General features: G+C 40.1%; 1 protein-coding gene across 1 annotated transcript; it reads right to left on the bottom strand.

The window, feature by feature from the left end:
• Window positions 1-314: 314 nt before the first annotated feature.
• SLC25A17 (solute carrier family 25 member 17) lies at window positions 315-19,951 on the bottom strand. The gene is made up of 9 exons (XM_082074664.1): window positions 19,776-19,951; window positions 14,375-14,435; window positions 13,254-13,320; window positions 11,300-11,451; window positions 8,817-8,933; window positions 7,996-8,141; window positions 6,318-6,413; window positions 2,132-2,214; window positions 315-1,693 (listed from the first exon to the last, which is right to left on the bottom strand). Exons 1-9 carry the CDS (start codon window positions 19,923-19,925, stop codon window positions 1,546-1,548), a joined length of 1,020 nt encoding a protein of 339 aa, XP_081930790.1. The 5' UTR covers window positions 19,926-19,951; the 3' UTR covers window positions 315-1,545.
• Window positions 19,952-21,548: the final 1,597 nt, after the last annotated feature.

Consider the following 21,548-nt stretch of genomic DNA (forward strand, 5'->3'; position numbering starts at 1 on the left):
GCCACACTGCTCATTCCAAGTTTCTTATTAAAAACACCAAGAAGACACCAGACTATCTTTCTATAGGTTAGCTAATTTCAGTCAGCAGGATATTTTCACTGAAATCCTCAGAATCATGATTGTTTCTTTTCCTCTGGTGAGCTCTGAGTCTTTAATTAAATTTCATGTCATCTATCAAAGCATAATTACAGCTTATTGGGCTTTTTCATTTTTTTCGTCCTACATAAAACCCATTTGGACTGAAAAGCATCAAGCAACAAATGCAGAGCATTTTTCTTGTATATAGATACCCCCAATACTCTTAAAAGATGCAGTCAGTGTGAAGGTCTTTATTCTTGTTCAAAAGACAGCATTATCTGCAGAATTGCATTCTAATTTTGTACTTAGAATTGACTCAATTGAAACAAACAAAAAGAGGGTGCCATTTAGCAATTCAGTAATGTATTTCCTGCAGCATTTAATTCTTCTCTCATACATTCTTGGTGCTAAACTACTGTGGTATTTCTCAACACTTCAAATATAAAACTGTTCTTCAGAACAGTCCTACTGCAATCTTGATGATAAACACAGCAGGATTTATTTGGATTTTATGGTCTAGGACTATTGAACAAAACTATGCAAAAAGAACATATATACTTACATTAGCTGGGACAGCAGTTATGACCTTTATGGTCAGGAAAGTGTCTGGGAAGATCAGTGGAAAAATAATTAAAGCTCATTTTCAAGAGGGCAGATCACTTCTGAGGCATATAATAGTGCTCCCTGCCTGCATGAGAACAAGGCTTGAATTCACATACTCTCACAAGGAACCGGATTACAGAATGTCACATATTTCTGTGTAGCAAGCCCATTTTCTTGAAGCAGCTTAAGGTACTTGGCTTGAAAAAGCAAAAGGTTATGTTCCTCCTACCTAGCCAGTATCTGCATTCAAAATATTCAAAACTCAAACCAGGTGGATTCAAGAAGACAGCATGCCTACTCACTGGAAGCACACATGCTAGCCATTCAGAAATCTCACCACCAGATATTTGGGACAGTATCCCATCATTCTGCACCGCAAGTATACTTGAAATTAAAAGAAAAGGATGTCCAAAATCTTGTTCTTTATGAATTATTTTAATTAACCAAATATGAAGTGACAAACAAAGGAAATAACATGAAACCAGCCCCACCAGCTGCCAACAGAAGGAAAACATAGAAGAATAGTTGAGGATGATTTGAGGGAAAACAAGAAAGCATAGTAAGAGATGATTCTTGCCAAGAATGCCAACTAAATCATATCGTAGTTAAAATTTCATGTCAAGTGCTTAAATAAGGTGTCTGTTTTGTTTCGCGCCACCGTGAGTCCACAGAAGAGTAGTGAATGGGCTACCCCTGAATTCAGGGCTACAGGTCATTATAAAGTGTATTTCAAATTTCTCCAAATAATGGAGATGGAGGTGGCTAAGAAGAAATAGCGAAAGTGAGGACCCTTTGATCCCCAGTCTGACCTCAGAAATGGATTGTGTTTTCTAGACCCCATAATCTTTGGCATAGGTTCCTTTTTCAAAGTTTGCGTGAGTGCTTTAACCCCATGACACTGAAGGTCGCAGCAGTCAGTTTCTCATACACGAGGAACATAAGAGCAGCAGTAAGGACTGTCTGCAGAAGCTTTGCTTCAAGGCCTTTGTAGAGTCCCGTTAATCCAAAACGCCTACAAAACAAAACACAAGAAAACAAGTATGAATAACCTTCTTTAAGTAAACCAGTACACTACAAAGAAGAATATCACAAGTTAATGACAACTGTAAGAATATTAAATTAATTCTTGATCTCTTGAGTGCATGCTATGTTTAATATTTTAAAGATAAAAATTCTACAGAAAGTTTTTTGTGCCAAAAACTTGCTTCTTTTCAAGATGAGAGGTGAATTAATTGGTATCCACAGATATCCTTGATACCACTTACTGTACAGATATTTAGAAGAATTTGGTTTTGTGTACTTATTCTGCAATATATTAAAAAAAACAGGTTGACTCAATTGGCAAGTTTCAGGGGGCAAAAGAAACAAAACTCAGATTTGACAATATTTTCAAGATATTAGTAATGTCCAACTCTTCTGTATCATGTTAGAAAAAACATAGAAAGCTCACCTCACTCTCTGTTGAAGAAGGTAAAGGACATTTCTAAGACTGCCTAGTGTTCGGTTCTCTGGGTTCAACCTGTGGCGTCCAAACTGAAAAACAGAAAGAGCATTTTGTTGTACTATTTCCCCATGGTGCTAGACAGAGAACTCAGACATGTTCAATCTGGAGAGCCTATCTTAAACCTCTTTTAAGACTTTCCAGTTTATAGTGGCCAACAGTGAAGAACTGAGGCCAAAGCTCACACTACTGAACTTTATACAGCAAGCATTAAAACACTGTGTGCTACAATAATTTGTTCTGGTTTTAAAATGGATTCTAAGAAAGTGTTACACTTGCTCATATTTGGTCTCTTTCAATTATTCTGGAGAAAACAGTTTTCAAGATCTCAAAAGCATAATTTGCACAGTCTTAGGATAGATACAACATTCAAAGCAAGTTCCTTCTGGCTTGCTCAGCTTTCATTCAACAGAGATTCAAAGCCTCACACATCAGCAAACAATTATTACATGGAAATTGCATAGCTGAAATAAAAATTTATCTGCCCAGCAATGGTCTTGGAATAAAACATTTACATGTGAAATTCTGAGGAAGAATCCAAAATTGTTTGATCCCCCTACCCAGCCTAAATTATATTTCTCTTTTACTCACTGTGTTTGCTTATCCTCAACCTGGTTTTCAGTAGGCACAATAGCTGCTGCTGTAATTGGATGTCTCAGAGTTAAACTAGCAATTTCAGCAGTTCTTTTTCTAGCATTCATTGATACTCTTATCTGATATAGCTCAATAGCACTGGCAGCAAGTTGTAACTATGAATTACTAATATACAAGGGTTGCCAAACTGGTATTTATAACAACAAATCCCAATAGCTTTTGAATCCTGTGTTATGCATCTGTTCTAAGAAAGGTGAACTTGAGCAACTGTCTGTAAATTAGTTTCTCCCACAACTTGCTCAGGCAACTGTTGTTTCTTAGGTGTACATAATTACCACTGACAGTAGGTGGAGTATGCAAGCACATTTAGGCAGTTCAGAAATTACAATAAAATGTCCCTTGGCTGTGTGTCTTAAGAACTCAGATGGAAACAGCAGCAACAGGATGCTTTTGGAAATCTGTCTTTATTAGGCAAAAATGTGCTCACAATCCACAATCTTCTCATCAGCAACTAACTCATCTAATACTGATAAATCAAAGTTAAGGATTACTGTCGAAGACTCTGATGTACTCCCAAAAAACTGCTAATTAGGTTCCAAGTTACTGTGTCCATTTCCACCCAGATTACTCAGTGTTTCTAAACTACATTGGGATTATGTGCTTCCTTCTCCTCTCTTCACTACTATCAGACTATTCTTGTACTGCAAGTAAAGTTTCACCAGGGGAAAAAAATAATTTCTCCCTAGGACATCAATACTTCATCGATTACTGCAGAAGATTTCCCAAAGGGACAACATTCTATACACTTAAAGAGGCTTGAGTTTTAAAGTGAACTTTTCCACCCAGGATCACTAAGAACATTAACAGTACTACTATTTCTTCAGAGGCAAATTCAATTTACTCACTGTTTACTGCCATATGGGCTAAAGAAGCAGTTTCACTGCTTAATGAGTAACACCAGTATCATGCATTTCTAAAGACTGAAAAGGAGATAGACATACCAAATGGCAAGGCTGGAAGTTGCTTACCACTGTCTGTTACATAGGATATCTGTTAACTGTATGGAGGCAAAAAGAGCACTTTGCCAAGAAGTTGAAAAAAAGGTATAGAGACTTAATCACAAAGAATACCAATAACTCTAAAACAACATTAAGTTTCTAAGGGTGAAAAAATCTTGAACTTCTACTTTGATGATAGAACTTAACTATGATTTTTAAGTTTTTATGAATTATATCAAGCTTATATTAGCTTGCGTGTAAATCTGCTAAAATTGTTTGCAAAAACTACAACTATACAAAGTATACCTCATGCAGAATGTGATTTCTGAAAATACTAAACCTTTATTCATAACTTTTTTTAACATCGCAGTGTCAGTGACAAAAACCTCCTCAAATATAAAAATGCTAGATTTAGGTTAGAAAACACATTATGAAGTAGTTTCAGCTGGACAGCACGGGTATCACAGATGCATGTTTCTGCTGTTCTCACCAGAAGTGTTCAGGGTTTCTGGCTATTATTTCTTTCATAGAGCAAAGAGAAAGAAGTCACCCCTGGTACCTGCAGAACTAGATACAGTCATTGTACACATCACCACAGGGAGAGGATGGAGCAGCATGGAGAAGTAGCATATAGGCCACTTTATTTTGCAGTGGGCCACTGTCAGAAGAATCCCACCGCCACCAGGACACTGCTGGTCAGCTGTGCTCCAGAGAGGCAGCTCATCCCTGCCCAGGCCAGTCAGCAGTGAACTAGCTGATTTCAGCAGAGCAGCAGCAGCTGGTTAGTACATCCAGTTGGCAGCACAACTTACCAGAGCTGCCCTTTTTTTTTTTAATAAAGAATGACACTGTCACCAAGAGACAGAAGAATTTTGTTCAAAAAGCCAAAAGGAGACAGACAAAACATGAAGTAATAGTCACAAGATCATAACTATTTCTATAGCAGCCGTGGAGTGAGGGTTGAAGTTGTTCTATTGATGTAGCCCCATGAAAACAGTGCTGTTGTGCAATGCCAAAGCTAAAATCGAGCACTCCATCTTTCCTTCCAGTTCTCCTTCACACCCACAGAAAACACATCACAAATTAAAACCAGACTGATGTTGCAACTTATCCAAACAAAGCTCAATTTGCCTAAATGTTTTTCTGTATCTGTCACATCAGTAATAAAAGTCTGTGTTACTAAGTTTAACTGAGATGCATCTAGGCTGTTAAAACAGGATAAAAGCAGTAGCTCAGCTGATCATCAGAAATTATGAAAACTTCAGAAAAGATGACTGCTAAGAAAACTACAATGTGGTTGACACATCTACAGTATAGATGCCATTTTGTGCATCATCAGAGTGAAGCAGAAAGCTGTGCAGGCACAGAAGTTTTACCTAGTGTCTTCTCAGGGTAGTAACAACCACACAGTAAATATTTTCAAGTCCTGATAGATAGTTTGAAGTATACCATTGAAACGATGTTTTTACAAACTATCAAAAATCAAGATACATTTAGCCCACTTTAATTAGAGAGAAGAAAAAGTAAAATAATTACAAAATCGCACAAAAATCACTTTTTCCAGATGAAAAATTAACTAGAAAAATGCCCTATTAGACAAGTCCGAAAAGCAATATCCTTAGCATGGAAGGCTCATGTTCAATAGCTCAACTAATTCTATAAATTTATAGAAGCTCTAGAACATATCTAATGGCTTTACCATACATGCAAGTTAGGAGTTCTCCTTACTTTGGAAAATAGACTTTTATTTCATGTGGAAACATTTATTAATATTTAACTGTTATAAAAGTCATCAAGAAACAACTTTAAAAAACAAATTAAAGAGCACAGAAATTAAACTACAATATGCTTGCTTATGTGGCAAGGTCTCTTCCCCCACCCTAACCTTGTCTTGTTGCAATATTACAACAATATTGGTACATACTGAAGGCAGCAGCATTACCCAGCATACATACAAAATGCAAGTGAGAATAAACTCAAGTGTTTCTATTACCTCTACAATTAGTGTACAAGGCCAGGCAAGTGGTTAAATGTATTATTTATGAGGGAGCTCAGCTTCCCCAATGAATCACATTCGGGCTACTGACAAGGTCAGGCCATCATCTGAATAAAACAAAACCTAAGAATAGACCTTTTTTTGGGTTACCCTAGGTCATCTGGAAACAAACTGGATTTAGAGGATTTAATTTTAACTTCCCACTTGACACATCATCTATTTACGTTCAAAGAAGTAAATCTACATTTTTGTAGTGCCTTAAGGCAGTATTGTCCATCAGCTTCTGTGAGACACTGTGCTAATGCATTATGTTGTCAATCCTACCAGCTACTTGAAACATATGTGCACCAGTAATACCAAGTTCTATCAAAATCTGCCAGTACTGGATCAAAGAAGAGAGGCATCCTTAGCGGTGACCTGCACTGTGCAAAAGAAGCTCCCAAAATGGCAAGTCCATTAACACGAAGAAAAACAAGCCATGTGAACAGGGCTTGCATTATACAGAATAAGTCAGAAGCAGTTACCCAGAAATTAAATTATTACTTACCCGCAGAATTGACTGCACTGTCTGCAGAGGATACGTGAGGGTGGTGGCAACTGCTTTGGCTATTGCACCAATGACAAAAGCATCCAAAGACGTCAGCTGTTCAACAGATAAAGAACATATTACTTCTGCATAGTACCAAACCAGCCAGTTACCTGTATGTGTCTGGTCATTCTGTACTGTTACTCGCTACCGGGTTACCTAAGTATCTTTGCCATAAAGATTTCATTAAGTCTCTGGTCTTCTAAGTTTAAGGAGTTAGTTATAGCTCAAAAAACTTTCCCACAACTAAGGTTTAACTGTAACTTCTGCTTGTTCACCAACTTTTGCATTTCTCACTTGCTCACTATAACTTGGTTACTAAAACATAGTGGAGATAAAGCTATACAGCTAGACCAAAGTAAAGCACCAAGAGCAGACAAAATATAAGGGAAGTGGCACTTGAACATACCATCAATGCATGACCGTTTCAGTTTTTGCAACTTTTAAACTAACAAGTCACACAGTACTTGTGAAGAAGTGACAATGAAAGACTTCTTGAACGTTACTCTCTAATCCCAAGACATAATCACTACACTATCAGTCAGAATTTTAGTCTTGATTACATTGGCTAAAAATCTCAGCTCCTATTAGTTAAGAACACCTGCTGGAAGCCCATCAAAAGACTATAACGTTCCATGATACACCAAATACGTTGCTATGTTGTCCAAAATAAAAATGTCTACAGAAAGACCATTGCTAAGGGAAAAAAGTATTTTACCTCTCCACTGATCATGGACAAAACATGCCCTAATTTAAGGTAGAACTGATTTATTTTTGTGTTTATTTTAAATCACTATAGCAATTATCCAACAGGCAACTAACAATGCAGAGGCAAGCTCAGCTTGTCAGTCAAAAAATGTATTATCCATAATGTAAGTGGATAGATCGAGCCAAATGCATTCTAAAGTCACAAATTAACAGCAAAGCACTGCAGCTTAAACATATAGTCTGTTATGACATCCTAAAATGTAACACAAATGCTTTTCAACTTGCTAGGATCATGAGTTCAGGTGACGTGCTCTATCTGATATAGAGAAAAAAGAAAAAGAATAAAGAAGGGGACTATAAAGCAGGGACAGAAAAATGATTCTATGTCTCTCTAGAGAATCGGGTAGGTTCCATTGCAATACTGTGTTCAGTTCTACTGTTGATCCTTGGGAAAAGGATATTGAAAAAAATGAGGGCTTCAAGAAAAAAAGTGTTATCAAAATGACAAAGTCCAGAACAAATCTGTGATACTTGAAAGTCTCAATATACTTTATTTACTGAAGAAAGGGTTAAGAGGCAACTTCAAAACAGTTTGTACGTACATACTTATAAAACAGATAGAATAGAATTGAAATCTCTACTTTAAATCAAGACCTGTGAACAGCTACACACAAATGTGGACAAGAGATGCAGTTTAATTTTTACAGGAAGAGGAATTAATCCCAGGAATATCTTCCCGGGGACATGAAAGAGTCACGTCTCACTTCACAATCATGGATCTTTTTTAGACGACATACTAACTCAAAAAAAGCCTAAAAAGTACAAGAACCAAAACCAAACCTACATTTCTGAATTTGCTCATGTAACACATGTCAAAGAACCTGTCTTACAACAGAGAATGTCCCATCACCTGGCCTCAAAACATACTCACTTGCAGCTGCTTTTTCAAAAGCTTCCGTTTAAAGCCTTCATAAAACATGAACTGTATGGCAGGATTGAAGACGAGCAGCAAGGAGGGGAAAGTCCCATTCCATAAAGCTAAGACTCCTTCATCTCTTATTATCTGATGAAAGGCATCTGAGGGGAAAGGTAGAAAAAAAAAATTCCTTAAAATTTTGAGTACAAAATTCTGACTGTAGAAGATGAGAAAAATTACACTTAAAGACTAATAGTCCAGGTGTAAAAAGTCCACTGCAGTTTTCTATGTTACTTTTCTTCCATTCTAATCAGGAATTTACTGGAAAATAGTGACAAAAGAGGTTTTTGCTCACACTACCATTAAGGTAATCTACATAGCCACTTTTTTGGTACAAACGCAGCATCAACATTAAGGTCTTCTAAACCATTTACAGAAAAACAATATTTATTATTTATTTTTAAAAGGAAGACAACCTGAACATGTGGCCGATTAAGAGATTAAGGTGAGTGAAGTTCAATTTGCAGATTCTCTGTCCAGACTCAGACTCCCAGCTACCACCTCACTGATTTCACTACTACTCCAGAATTTATATGACAAGATACTTGCCTTTGCAAAGGGTATTTTCCTTACAGGCGAGCACACTACAAACTCTTAATTACCATTAGAAATGGCCAAGTCCAGTTTCCTGTAAAACTCAATGACTGCAAAGTGACAGGGAAGCACAGATATTCCAGTGTGTAATTGTTTATGTGAAAAGTCCTCAAACTTCAGAGTCCTTGATATATTTATTTTAACAAACTTCTCTTTGGTTGAAGACAATAACAGGTGCTTACCTATTATGCCTTTATAATTGGTTGGTACAATGTCTTCATTTCTAAATTTTGCTCCCTGCAGCTTCAGACGTGTGTTCACAACCCAAAGAGGAGTGGTCAAAAGGACATTCACTACACCTAGTGCAAAACACACCACAAAGAAAGTCAGCCAGAACCAGAAGATTTCAATAGTTTCTTATCTCCCTTAGCCCCAGTTCACACACTACTGAAACTACTGGGAAGAAGAAACAGCCCATGGTAAAAGTAAACTGGTAATTTGTAATAAACTACTTCAGTATCCCCCAAACAGAGCAGCCAATTTTATGCCATTGGGAAGACATTTCTGCTGCTCTTTCCCCAAACTAAAAAAAAAACCAACAACACCACCAAAAAAACCAACAACAACCACCACGCCCCCCCTCCCTCCCCCAACCACATCAAATATGAACATGTTTGAAGGACTCTTAAATGAAATTGTTACTTTGCTGCATACTACACCACACTGGAGCACAAGATATTCTACTTTTCATGCCCTAGTTCACACCATGACTTGCTGCCCGCCTACTTTCAGAAACAGTGATAAAGTTAGAAGGATTATTTTATGAGGAGAGATCAAAACAGATAAATGCATGCAGCTTCATTACCAGAAGAGAGCTCCTACACTGCCAAAAGAATATCTGGTTTCTAGATTCAGTAAATACACTTAAAGGGGAAACACAGGATTCTGCAAATATTTTAAATAAGGCTTAGAAGTGTTGGGAAATTACACACAGTAACAAATCCCAAAAGTAAAGTCTGAAAGCTGCATATCAGGAAGTAGAATGGGGGAGAAGAATTGGACAAACACACATAAGGCTGCAACAAAGAGGTATTGCAAAGTACAGTTCTAAAATAACAGGGAGAAGGATTAAAAGTGGCATGACTTCTGCAATCACCTAGTACAGGTCTTTCCTGTTAAGGGCCGAGGCAGTTACTTTGAAGTAACTATGTAAAAACAAGCTTCTGATCTTTCTTATTAATACTTCTGCATCACAGGAATTACCAATTGCTTCTACACTGGTTTGCTTTGTCTGGCTGACAGACTGAATTATTCCGTTTTATTGAGTTGGACACCATATGTCACTATGAAGAACAGTAAATCTGAAAAAGCTGAAGCTTTACTACCTACATCGTGCCTGTTTGTTCTTTTTCTTCTCTTTTAAGAGGGTTCAGGAAAGCAGAATATAAACATAATATTTCAGCAACCTTCATAAAGCCTATATTCAGCTTGAAAAAAGTTTTAACAAAATCAAGCACTAGATAAGGTAAGCCACACTAACCTCTCTTAACCAAAGTCAAGGTGATTACATTATGGAGCAACAGGTGAGAACACAATATACTTGTAATTTCTCACCCAGACTCAGTTAAAGGAGATAAAACTTTATTTTCCAGAGTGGGAAGGCAATTGTAAAAAAAATATATTTTTCCAACCTGTATTTGCTACCAGTAGTAGAAATGAGAGATGGGGAGGGAAAATTAGTAAACACATCAAGCGGAGTTTTTCAATTTATGCCAGGTATTATTCCATAATAAGGATAGAAACCACAGACATTGAAGAAGTCATTTAACTAACAAGCTATTACCCTAATTCCTGTAGCCTTTGTTTCAGAATCTAATTATAATAAAGTTTCCCTCAGTGAAAAAGCAGAGTTAAAAATTTCTTTACCCTTTTTCCCCCAAGTATTCAGCAACTGGTAAATGAGGAAAGAAATTCACAATGAAAGTACAAGAAACTAGCAAAAAGTAAACAACCACCACCACCTCCCCAGTAATCAAAAGCCTTTTTTGTGTGTGATTATATTTTTTTTTTTTTTTTTTTAAATATCAGTTTGTTTCAGTGTGGTTGCATGAGCAATTGTTCCTGCAGAACGAGTACAGGCCAATACTTGCACACAGGAGTAATTTTTCACCTAGGATTTCCTAGAAAAGCCACTAATGTCATTATTTCTTCAAAGAAGCCACTGTAGCACCCATATGAGAGCAAGGGATGAAAAGAATATAAAGTTCCCACTGTACTTGCACACATATAGGGACTTACTGTTACTTTCAGATCATGACCCATAAAGAAGTCTGAAAACTGGCACTAAAAGCTCTTACTTGTCCTAACAAAATATTTCAGAATTGGCATATATCTTTCCCTCTGAAAAAAGTATCACCTCTCCCTGTCACTTGTCTTCAACATTCAAAAAAAGATGATGCCATGGTAAACAGGACACCAGCCAAATAAAACACTAGACTGCAACAGCACTGTGCTGTGGGCCAGAATTCACAACAGGAACAGTTTATGCACCTATTTATGAGGTGAAGGAGGACACAGAAGAGCAACCAACCAAAGCTGTGCAACACAGCAGGTCTGCACACAGTGAGAGACATAAGCATTTGGTGTGATCTTGGGTGGACTTCACAAAGAAAAACATTAGATAAAATAAAATACATTTTTGATGAAATTGAGACTTAAGTATTACCTGCAATGACCCCAAGAACCAGGTCTTTTCCAGTGGTTGAATGCTGACCTTTGACCCAGAGAGCTTTAAGACTATTAAACGTATAAAAATAAACAAAATTGGAGCAGCAAAGGCTGGAGATAACAGGGAACCATCCTCGATACGGTGCCAACCTAAAGGAGAGGAAAAGGTCGTGGTAAGGGATCAAGCAAACTGTTCCTAAGATCTGTCTGATTTCACATGTTGGTGGAGGGCCCCAGAGATACAATACTGTGAACTACATACAATGTTAACTAAATATGTCTTTATCATTAATGGTAACAAACTATACTAAACTCCTGACTGTACTATAAAAAATTAGCCACTTATAAATGATAATAATTAGGGATAATTCCATTAAAGGAGCTGTAAAGGCAGAATACATTTACAGTGAGAAGCTTGGGGCTGACTTCAAAAGTATTTGCTTTCTACCAACAGCCAGCAATGAGCTACAAACATCCAGGGGATTAACAGGTCTTTGAAGTATGTATGTTAGCATATAGACTGATATAGTCAGTTCAAACCATATACTAAAACATACCAAGGCATGAGGAGAATTTGCCTCTCCATTGATAAATTGACTTGTCAGTTCAATACAACAAAATAACACCCCAGTAGATTCTCACATCTCCAAGGAAACAAAGCAATGCTTAACATAGCTGGAAAAAAAATTAAGACAACTACTCCTTCAATAAAAAAAAAAAATCCCAAAACCAAACAAAAACTAAAACAAAACAACAAAAAACCCAAACAAACAAACAACAACAAAAAAACTAGAGCCAGGAAGAAGAAAAAAAAAGAAGTCTGGATTCTTGCATAGAATTTAAAGATGGAAGAACGGTTACTGAAATTAATATTCTTTACTAAGGAGAGTTTTCCAAAGAGATATGAGATATGCAGGTGCGAGCAATTTCTAATAAATGCCTTGCAGTAAAGTCTACAGCAAATCAGCTGGGTGAGAAAAAGAGACATTACCTATTAAAATTTAACTAAAGTAATCACAGATGAAAAACTGAATTACTGATTTCTTTTGTTTGTTTCACAGAAAAAGTAAGTTGACCACTTTTTCAGGCTTTTAATTTCAGTTAACCTCTTAATTTTTCTTTTTTAGTTTGTTTGTTTGGTTTTTTTTTTTTCCAAATGAAGTTTACTTGCCACCCTCATGTGACAAATGTAATGCCAGAATATGAAAAACAGAGATCACCAACTGCCTGAGAAGTACTCTTGCATACAACTGTCAACTGCTCAAGTTCAAAGGTGGCAAAACATTATTAGCCAAGCTAAACTTTTGTCAGCTTTAATGTCCTGGAAGCTCTAGTCTACAGAAGAGTTCCACAGATTCACTTAGGAAAATACTTGTAACAAGGACACGCATACAACTGTTTTTCCAAGCCAGCTCAGCTCAGACTGTGTGGCAAATAAAGCGCAGCATTGGTGAAATTTGACTGCTTGTAGACAGAGCTTCAATCTCATCAGCATAAAGAGTCACTTCTTGTTTACTTCCACATCCTTAGGAGAAGAAAAAACCCAACTGGGAAACATGTCTCAATTCTCCTGTTGAAAGTGTCCCAGCTTCCCAAGAGTTTCATCTTCGTTATGAGAAATGGACACACCCAAGAATCCAGGCAGACAAAGCTGGTTTATCAGGTACATGAAGGTACATTGTGTACAAACTTGCATTTCCTGAAGACACACAGCTACTCCCTAGTGGAGGCACAGTTACACGAGTGAACAGCTTGATTGCATAAGAAAGTTAATTTGGATTAGCTCAAGATGAGCACATAGGATTGTGTAAATCATATCACACTTCTATGAAGACATTTTAATTCAAAGTAAAAACCTGTCCACATGGGATAACTATTCCACTTTAACAGCAAATTCAAATTAGTTGTAGATCTTGCCTACAGGAAGACGAGGAAAATTAGTATCTACTCACAGGCCTTCTTCTTTGATTATTTCCAATAGGACTGCCGGTGTTGTCTTAGACTTCCGCTTCTCATCAACTGGAAAACAAAGGAATCAAAGTTTTAGATTATTCTGAGTTTTAGCACTCATTTTTCAACTCTTCATCCTACCTATTCTGAACATACCCCAGAAGAGCATGTTTGTTCTTCCTCATAAAGGACAGACATTCCCTGTCTGTAGCAATTCCAGAGAGTATCTCCTTATTTTCATTTGCTAGGTAAGGCTACCTCCTTTTTTAAAAAAATTTTTTTCCCCAGACTAGCACGTTCTGTTGGGCACCAGAGTATCTGCAGTTACCAATTCCTAACGCAATAATTGTGCCATGAACTGAGCTTAGGTTCACCTCAGGTAAGAGACTCGAGCAGGGCCTGCCCGACTGCCTTCAGAATTGCACCTTGGACTCCAGATCCAGCACCACTAGCAGAGCAATCTCTTACAGTTAATCTACAAACAGCAAAGCCTTACCAAAACACTGTCTCGCCCAGCTTCAAAAGCTGCTCAACAGTGATATGGTGCTAATTTCTCAACCACATATTTCTGACAACCTGGCTGATGATCTCCCTCTAGTTCCTAAAAACGCTTTAGCCACTGTACTAAAATGCTTGGTGATTTTGAGACTTTCGATCGGGAGACAGAGCATTAGAACAACCTTATACTCAGATTGCATTTTTGTAAATATTGGACATTCCTACTCCCAGTTCTCACCATGACTTTTCCCTTTAACCCATTCTAAGGAATAATTCTAGACTAGTTTATCATGACACTGCCCCTGTTCTCAGCAGCCAAAAGCAAAAACATACAAATGTAATACTGTGTAATCTCACATCTTTATTTTTATTTTTGGTCTTAGATAACCATTTTAAATCCACGTCTGGCCACACATCACACAGCCTTTTACAGCTAATTAAAAGGTTGCCCAGTACTTTCAAAAGAGAGAATTACCTTCATCTGGAGAAGTGGTGTTAGTGCTTAAATAGTGTTAGTGTTATGCAAGTAAGATTCCTGGTCATGCAAGATAGGTCCCCCTGCAACCACCCAAGCAGAGATGAACAGAAACACCGTTGTATAAGGAAACTAGAGTTTTACACTTACCCTGAAGTCTAAGCCTAGCTGTATCCAAAGGAAAAAATACAGTCATTGCAGTCATACTGCCCTGAAAAACAAAATAAACTGGCTATATAGTGTATCAGTTGCTTGTATAGATGACTGCCAGACTCACTGCAGCCCTTCTACCCCCAAACCAGTCTACTCAGTGAGTTTTAATAAAAGGGATAAATTCCATATATAATAGTGCCCATTTGAAGCCTTTTTTGGTCCCATGCTTACAAGCGAGGTCTTTTCCTCTTTTATTAGATCAAGCTGAAATGAAACCATTAGAAACTTTTTGCCCACAGATAAAGTTTTCAAGTGTGAGAGCTGACAAAGTGGGCATCAGGAGACAAACCTATTTCACTTTCTCTACTTCACATTAGTCTCAGTACCAAACTTGTTTTGTTTTCATTTTTGCTTTTTAAAAAAAGACAGACAACTTTGACACAAGCAACCTTTGTGTTACAATAACATTGTTTTGACTTAAAAAAAACCCAAACTTTAGTTTGTAAAAAAACCTGACAGTACAAGTTTTTCAGCACTTAATCTAGCATTGTACTTAATTCCAATTTAGGCAGTAAAGATACCTACCTACCAAGACACCCCCTGTGGCATGAATTACATACAATGAATTAAATCGTGACCTAGATGTAACAAGATTCAGATCTTGTGAATCCCAAGCTCTCTTCACTGCTTGTGCAATACAAGCATTAAAGCCTCTAAACAGAAAAGCCAACAGCCACTATTTGCAAATGCCTTTATCTTCCATACTGGCCACCATTCCCTTTCAACCACCATTCAGCTTCTTCATTCTTCAGTACTCTTAACATTAATATTACACAGCTTCTGGAAAAGATATCTAACTGAAGAAGACCCTGGGTTGGTGTAAATCTGTTAACACTCTACAGTAGTATTAAACGCATTAAGTGGCTGCTAAAGCTGTGGCAGTCTTCTGTTAGTAGCCATGCAAACTGTTTTAATGGTGGGAAGGTCTAGGATGTGGCAAGTCACACAAGCACTGTGTTTAAAGCACACTGCACAGTCTGACTTGAACTTCTCTAGTGCTATGTTATGACACCTATTTAAGCGAGTTTTGCCTCTGGAAACGCTCCAGCTCCTCAGCAGGCTGCTTGGACCTATCTCTACAACCAGCAACAGAAGATTATTTTTCATGTGGTGTTTCCTCACTAAGACAATGCTTGGCTGAAGTCTTAGCAAGACTCTAGGTTTCTCCAGTTTTCATAACACCAGGTAGGAGATGAAAGGAAACACTTGGCCATAACTACCTGGTTATTATAACCCATTTATTTTGGGCTCTAGCCAAAATGGTTGGTTCTGCTCTCCCACGTACTTGTCCTATGTCTGCTCATCCTCATTACCTATTGTGCACACAGCTGAACAGCAAACAGGATTAAAGAACCCATCTGACTGAAAATTTACAAAAAATAAATTTCAGTTACAAGGCTAATGCCAGCACAAAAAAGTGCCAGAAGGAGCCAAAATACACCTCCTAATGAGCTTCATTACAGCAACCCTGAAGGCAACCTCAAAACAGTTACACACACAAATCTATGTGCTGAATAGCCACAAGACCACACAGTCATCACAAGTTCCAGCGTTCCCATCTCAACTTATCCTGGTTCCATCCTCCCAAAGTGAGATTTATCCTGAATCCAACTCTCAACACAATCCACCATACAGCAACACAAACATTTCAACTCAAAATCAGAAAACAGAAATGGGGAAATAGTCAGGGAAGTGGCACACAGGACAACTGGATGGATACCAAGTACAAAATAGAATATTTAAGTTGGACTTACTATGATCATCTGGTTCAACTGTCTGACCACTACAGGGCTGACCAAAAGTTAACGCATATTACTAAAGGTATTACCCAAATGGCTCTTAGACACTGACAGGCTTGGACATCAACCACCTCTCTAGGAAGTCTATTCCAATGTTTGATCACCTTCTTGGGTGATCAACCTTCTTAATGCCCCGACTAACCTTCCCTGGTGCATCTTCCAACCATTCCCATGCAGTGGGCCTTACAGGCTGCTTAAAACTGTCTTGAAACATATATGAAGCTACAGCTCAACAGAATGTCACAAGATAGCTCAGCCAATCTAACAGATTACTGCCAATAAAAGATAATTTGTACCCTCTCCCCTCCTTTTGCTAAATAGAGGAAAATAAACTCAAAAAGAGCAGAGTTATTTTCCTGCCAGGTTTATAAATGGATCAACTCCACTACATGGCGAGGAGACTGCCAGAAGAATCACATGTAAGAGACAGGATCTCATGGCTGGAAGGGAAAGGAGAGGGACGAGCAGGACCAGTCCTTCCCCCAGCAACAGAATTCTCAAGATGGGCTCAGACTCCTTACTGAATCACACTTGAGACCAGCAGGGAAAGTAACCCCTATTACTGATTGCAGGAACACAAACTGAAATGTATGACCCTGTACTGTTGGAAGGGTGAGGTTTTACTGTCTGTTGTCCCACCACCTCCCCGTCAGTGCAGAATCCTGGCAGTTTGCCAAGTCAAGTCATACCTTCACTGAATACCTTCATACCTTCACTAGGACAAGTAGAACTGGCTTGAACAATCCCAGCTCTTGGTCAACAGTATTTGCATCCCTGTCTCCTCCGTTCTGGTGGCATAACTTTTTGGGCACCTACACAATGATGCAGACAAGGAAACTAAACTGGCTGAAAGAAAAACTTTTTCCACTGGGTTACTACTTCAGCCACAGCACCAAGTAAAGAACTGTACAGTAGCCAAGAGGTGGCAGTAAGTGGCCACAACAAATGGCCTGAGGTGACTGCTCCCAAGAAGAGGGGTGCAGCACCACAGCCTAAAGTTTGGTTTTCTAAAAAATAATAATAAAAATTTTAAAATAAAAAAAAAAACAAAATACCCTTGTCAGCCAACTTTCAGAGTTAAAGCAGCTTACCTGCTGCCATGGTACTCCTATAAAATTCACGTTCCTACAGCTTTCATACCAGGCAGGTTACTTGAAAGCTATACATACAGTTAAAGAATACATATATAATTCAATTAAAGATCACAGGAAATCAAGTACTTATTTTTCAGTTGCTCAGAAAACTATTCATTTGTCTCACGTGTGACTAGGTAGTCTAGAAAATACATGACCTTTCACCATACTAGAACAGAACTAAAAATTATCATGTTGTGATCAGACATGTTCTTCTGACTCATAACCTCAGCACAGTTCTGTGGGTTGCTTTTTCTTTTTTCAAATTCTTACATCACATCTGCACACCAGTGTGCTTTATAATAATTTAAACAAATGGTGAGACAATATCAGAACAGTTAGTACCCATGTCAAAGATTTTGCCAGAATTTATATGTTATAGCAGCAAATAGAAATCTCGGAATTGATGAGCACATCTTTACTATAACAAAAACAAACAAACAAAAACCCAACACTCACATTCAAAAACCAAAACCAAACAATAAGGTTTGCAGCATGGGAGAAGGGGGGAGGAAAAAAAAAGCCACCTCATTTTCCAAAAAATTCTTGCTCCAGAGTTTTAAATTGTGTATGAATATTGGAGAAAGCAAGTGGAAGTTACAAGGGTACACAAGTCCAATTACTCAAAAAAGTTGTCTTCCTTCACAACAACATCACTGCAACAGAGATATAAGCATCTTCAAATACAATAGGGAACTTTTATTAACTTAATTAACACCGCCAGCAGACTTAAGATATCATTTTATCATGTATATTAAGTTTATGGCTAGATTATAAATTCGGTTCAGATCACAAGCTTTGTTCAAGAGCATAGCCCGATTATAGTGATCTGTATCCTTGAGTGAGAGGCTGCCAGTGAGGGCTAGACAATATTACCAACTTCTGTACACCAGCAAAAGGAGAGCAAGTAGTATTTCTATAAAGAGAACATTTGACAGAGTTCCATTTTTTGGAAGTGGGAACAAAATCTTTGTTGCCTTTGAAGCTAAAACAAGCAGACTTGAGACACTTTAGAGAACTGACAATAATCCCATGTTTGTGATAAAGATAACACAACATTTCAAGTCTTTCTTTTTATTTCTATGGGAAGCCAATTTAGAATCACTCTTTATTGTTCAGTAACATTTAGTGACTTTCATCCTCTACAACACATTGTGAGTTATTTTAAGGACTCATATTAGAACAGGAAGTTTTGCCAGAACAGTACATCAGCAACTGCTAAAATACATATTTAGGTGTTCTTGCCAACCTGGAGCAACCCAGGAGTAAAGATGCATCTGCTTGCTTGAAATCCATCAATACATCTGGTCCAACATGCTACAATGTGCTGGAATTCTTAATCTGTTGGAAGTACAAGACTGATCTGCTATTTACAGAGCTAGCACTCATTGTTTCAACGGCTGTGCACACTATGAAATCTAGAGACACTTAACACTGCTTTTTTATTTACCAGCGTCATAGGAAAAATTTAATTCAATAACCTAGAAAAACTTTCCCTAGGGGCACTGTGCTTGCTTCATGTTTTGATCAACACCTATGCCTTGCCTCATGCTTCCTAAGTTCCAAGTATTCATGAGACAATCACAGAATGCAGATGCTTAGTACAAATCTTAATTTCCACAGGTGAAGTGTTGACTCTCTAACTTTTGAGAGGCTTACGTGTTCATAGTTAATTTGATGCACGACTTCAGATGCTGATGGGCTCGCTTTCTAAGGGAGCACACCTGCAGTAGCAATTGGGCTCAGAGAAAGCTCCAGCTGCTCAGGAGGAGAGCCAGCCTCAAGATTTATGAAATCCCACATCCAAAACCAGCAAAGAGCAAAACTCGGGGTTTGCAAGCATGCTTGCACAGGATGGGTGACGGAGCTGAGACTCCGTGTCAGGGAGCCAGATAATCACAGAATAGTTTGGGCTGGAAGGGACCTTGAAAGGTCATGCAGTCCAACCCCCTGCAATGAGCAGGGGCATCTTCAACTAGATCAGGTTGCTCAGAGCCCCGTCCAGCCTGACACTGAATGTTTCAGGGATGGAGTCCTCATCCCCAACCCTCTTCTTGGGATCATGAAGGGCTTGGGCACGACCGCGCACGGGTCACGCCGCAGCCCCGCAGGCCTGTCAGGCCGCACTGCCCTGGGCTCCCCGCCTCCGCCCCCCACCGCAGCCGCCCCCTCAGGCGCGGCCCCTCAGTCGAACAAAGGCCCAAGTCGGCCCGCGACCTCCTCAGCGCCCCCCTCGAGGCTGGCACGGCTGCTCCGCCCGCCCGCCCGCTCACCGGGGCACGCGCCCCCGCCAGACCCCTCCGCCCCGTCACTGCCAACGGCTGACGCCAAGCAGACCCCTCCTTCCCCCCACCCGGCGCCGCCCGCAACGGCCCCACGGTGCGAGCGCCCGACCCGCTCACTCACCACAGCCCCGGACACGGCGTGCACCAGGCTCTCGTAGGAGGCGATGGAAGCCATGGCGGCGGCTTTCGCGGGCTCCGCCGCCGGCCGGCACGACTGCTCCGCGGCACCGCCGAGATCCGCGCTGCCAACAGCCGCCCCGGCTCGCGCCATGGCTCCCGCCCTCCTGTCACGTGCCGACTCGCACCGCCCCCCCGCCGCCACAGCCCCGCCCTCCGGCAGGTCCGGCGCATGCGCGTTGAGGCGCCTCAAGCCGCGGGTGGGGGATGGTGCTCGGCGCTACGCTGAGCGGGAGCGGCCGAAAGGTGGTTCGAGGCTGGAGCGCTCCGTGAGAGCTGCCGGGTGGGAAAGGACCTGGGGGTGCTGATCGACAGCCGGCTGAACATGAGCCCAGCAGTGTGCCCAGGTGGCCAAAAAGGCCAACAGCATCCTGGCTGGTATCAGAAATAGTGTGGCCAGCAGGACTGGGGCAGCAATTGCCTCCCTGTACTTGGCGCTGGTGAGACTGCACCTCAAAGACTGTGTTCGGTTTTGGGCCTCTCACTACAAGAAGGATATTGAGGTGCTGGGGAGAGTGCAGAGGAGGGCAACGAAGCTGGTGAGGGGTCTGGAGAACAAGTCTGATGGGGAGCAGCTGAGGGAACTGGGGCTGTTTAGCCTGGAGAAAAGGAGGCTGAGGGGAGACCTTATTGCTGCCTACAACTACCTGAAAGGAGGTTGTAGCATGGAGGGTGTTGGTCTCCCAATTAGTAAGTGATAGGATGAGAGGAAATGGCCTCAAGTTGTTCCAGGGGAGGTTTAGATTGGATATTAGGAAAAATTTCTTCCCAGAAAGGGTTGTCAGGCATTGGACCAGGCTGCCCAGGGAAGTGGTGGAGTCACCATCCCTGGAGGTATTTAAATGATGTATAGCTGATGTCACGGAGGCACCCCAAGGTTAGTTTAAGGGACCACAGGGTCCAAAACAACTTCTATTATACTGGTGAGAAACAGGGTTTTAGCACTCCAAAAGTGACTTGAATACAGGTTCGGATATCAGTTGAGGAAAATTATTAAGGGGCAGCAACTAATAATTCAGGAGGTCCATAGTGTGCATACACGTGGCATCACCAAAATCAATGCCGGCGCCACCCCTGAGTCCGGGAAGAGTCCACACTTGCCTGAACACGGTGTGGGATTGTTTTAAAGGGATACACGTACTCGTATTGAGTACGGAAAGTGTACAGTCGCGATTCTGCGAGGGTAAATTTATAATACACTCGCAATCCTGTGAGGAGAAATACACGTGCAAATGTGCATGGGATATTACACGTGCTTATGTGGAAGCACGGGAGGAAAATACACCCATGATTATGTGAGGATTAATTTACACGTGCTCATATTAAGCATGGAAAATACGTGTGCAAATGTGCATGGAAAGTTACACGTGCTTATGTGGAAGCACGGGAGGAAAATACACTCATGATTCTGCGAGGATTAATTTATACATGTGCTCGTACTGAGCACGGAAAGTACGCGTGCAAATGTGCACAGAAAGTCGATACAATCGCAATCCTGCGAGGGGTCATTTTACTCACACCCGTGGCAGCAAGGCAAGCGGAGTCTCCATCCCGGGGGGGCTCTCAGCGGCAGCATCTCACTCGTGCTCCAAGAGATCTGCGACAAAGGGCAGAGTCTCAACAAGAATCCTGTTTTATAGCCCGACCAGATCTGACTGTAGACATTCCAGAAGCTTCTCTGCACCCCCACACTGGCTGTGGGGTGCCCCTGAAGCTT

The sequence above is a fragment of the Streptopelia decaocto genome (genome assembly GCF_964273445.1).
Source record: "Streptopelia decaocto genome assembly, chromosome: 1".
In the NCBI taxonomy this organism is placed as follows: domain Eukaryota; kingdom Metazoa; phylum Chordata; class Aves; order Columbiformes; family Columbidae; genus Streptopelia; species Streptopelia decaocto.

What these genes read in the sequence shown, in the direction of transcription:
- SLC25A17 (XM_082074664.1), bottom strand. Translation starts at nt 19,925, where the DNA reads ATGGCGCGAGCCGGGGCGGCTGTTGGCAGCGCGGATCTCGGCGGTGCC. An exon ending in AGCTAGGCTTAGACTTCAGG is followed by an intron (nt 13,321 to 14,374) that starts GTAAGTGTAAAA and finishes TTTGTTTTCCAG; the next exon opens with TTGATGAGAAGCGGAAGTCT. An exon ending in CAATTATAAAGGCATAATAG is followed by an intron (nt 8,142 to 8,816) that starts GTAAGCACCTGT and finishes CTTTCCCCTCAG; the next exon opens with ATGCCTTTCATCAGATAATA.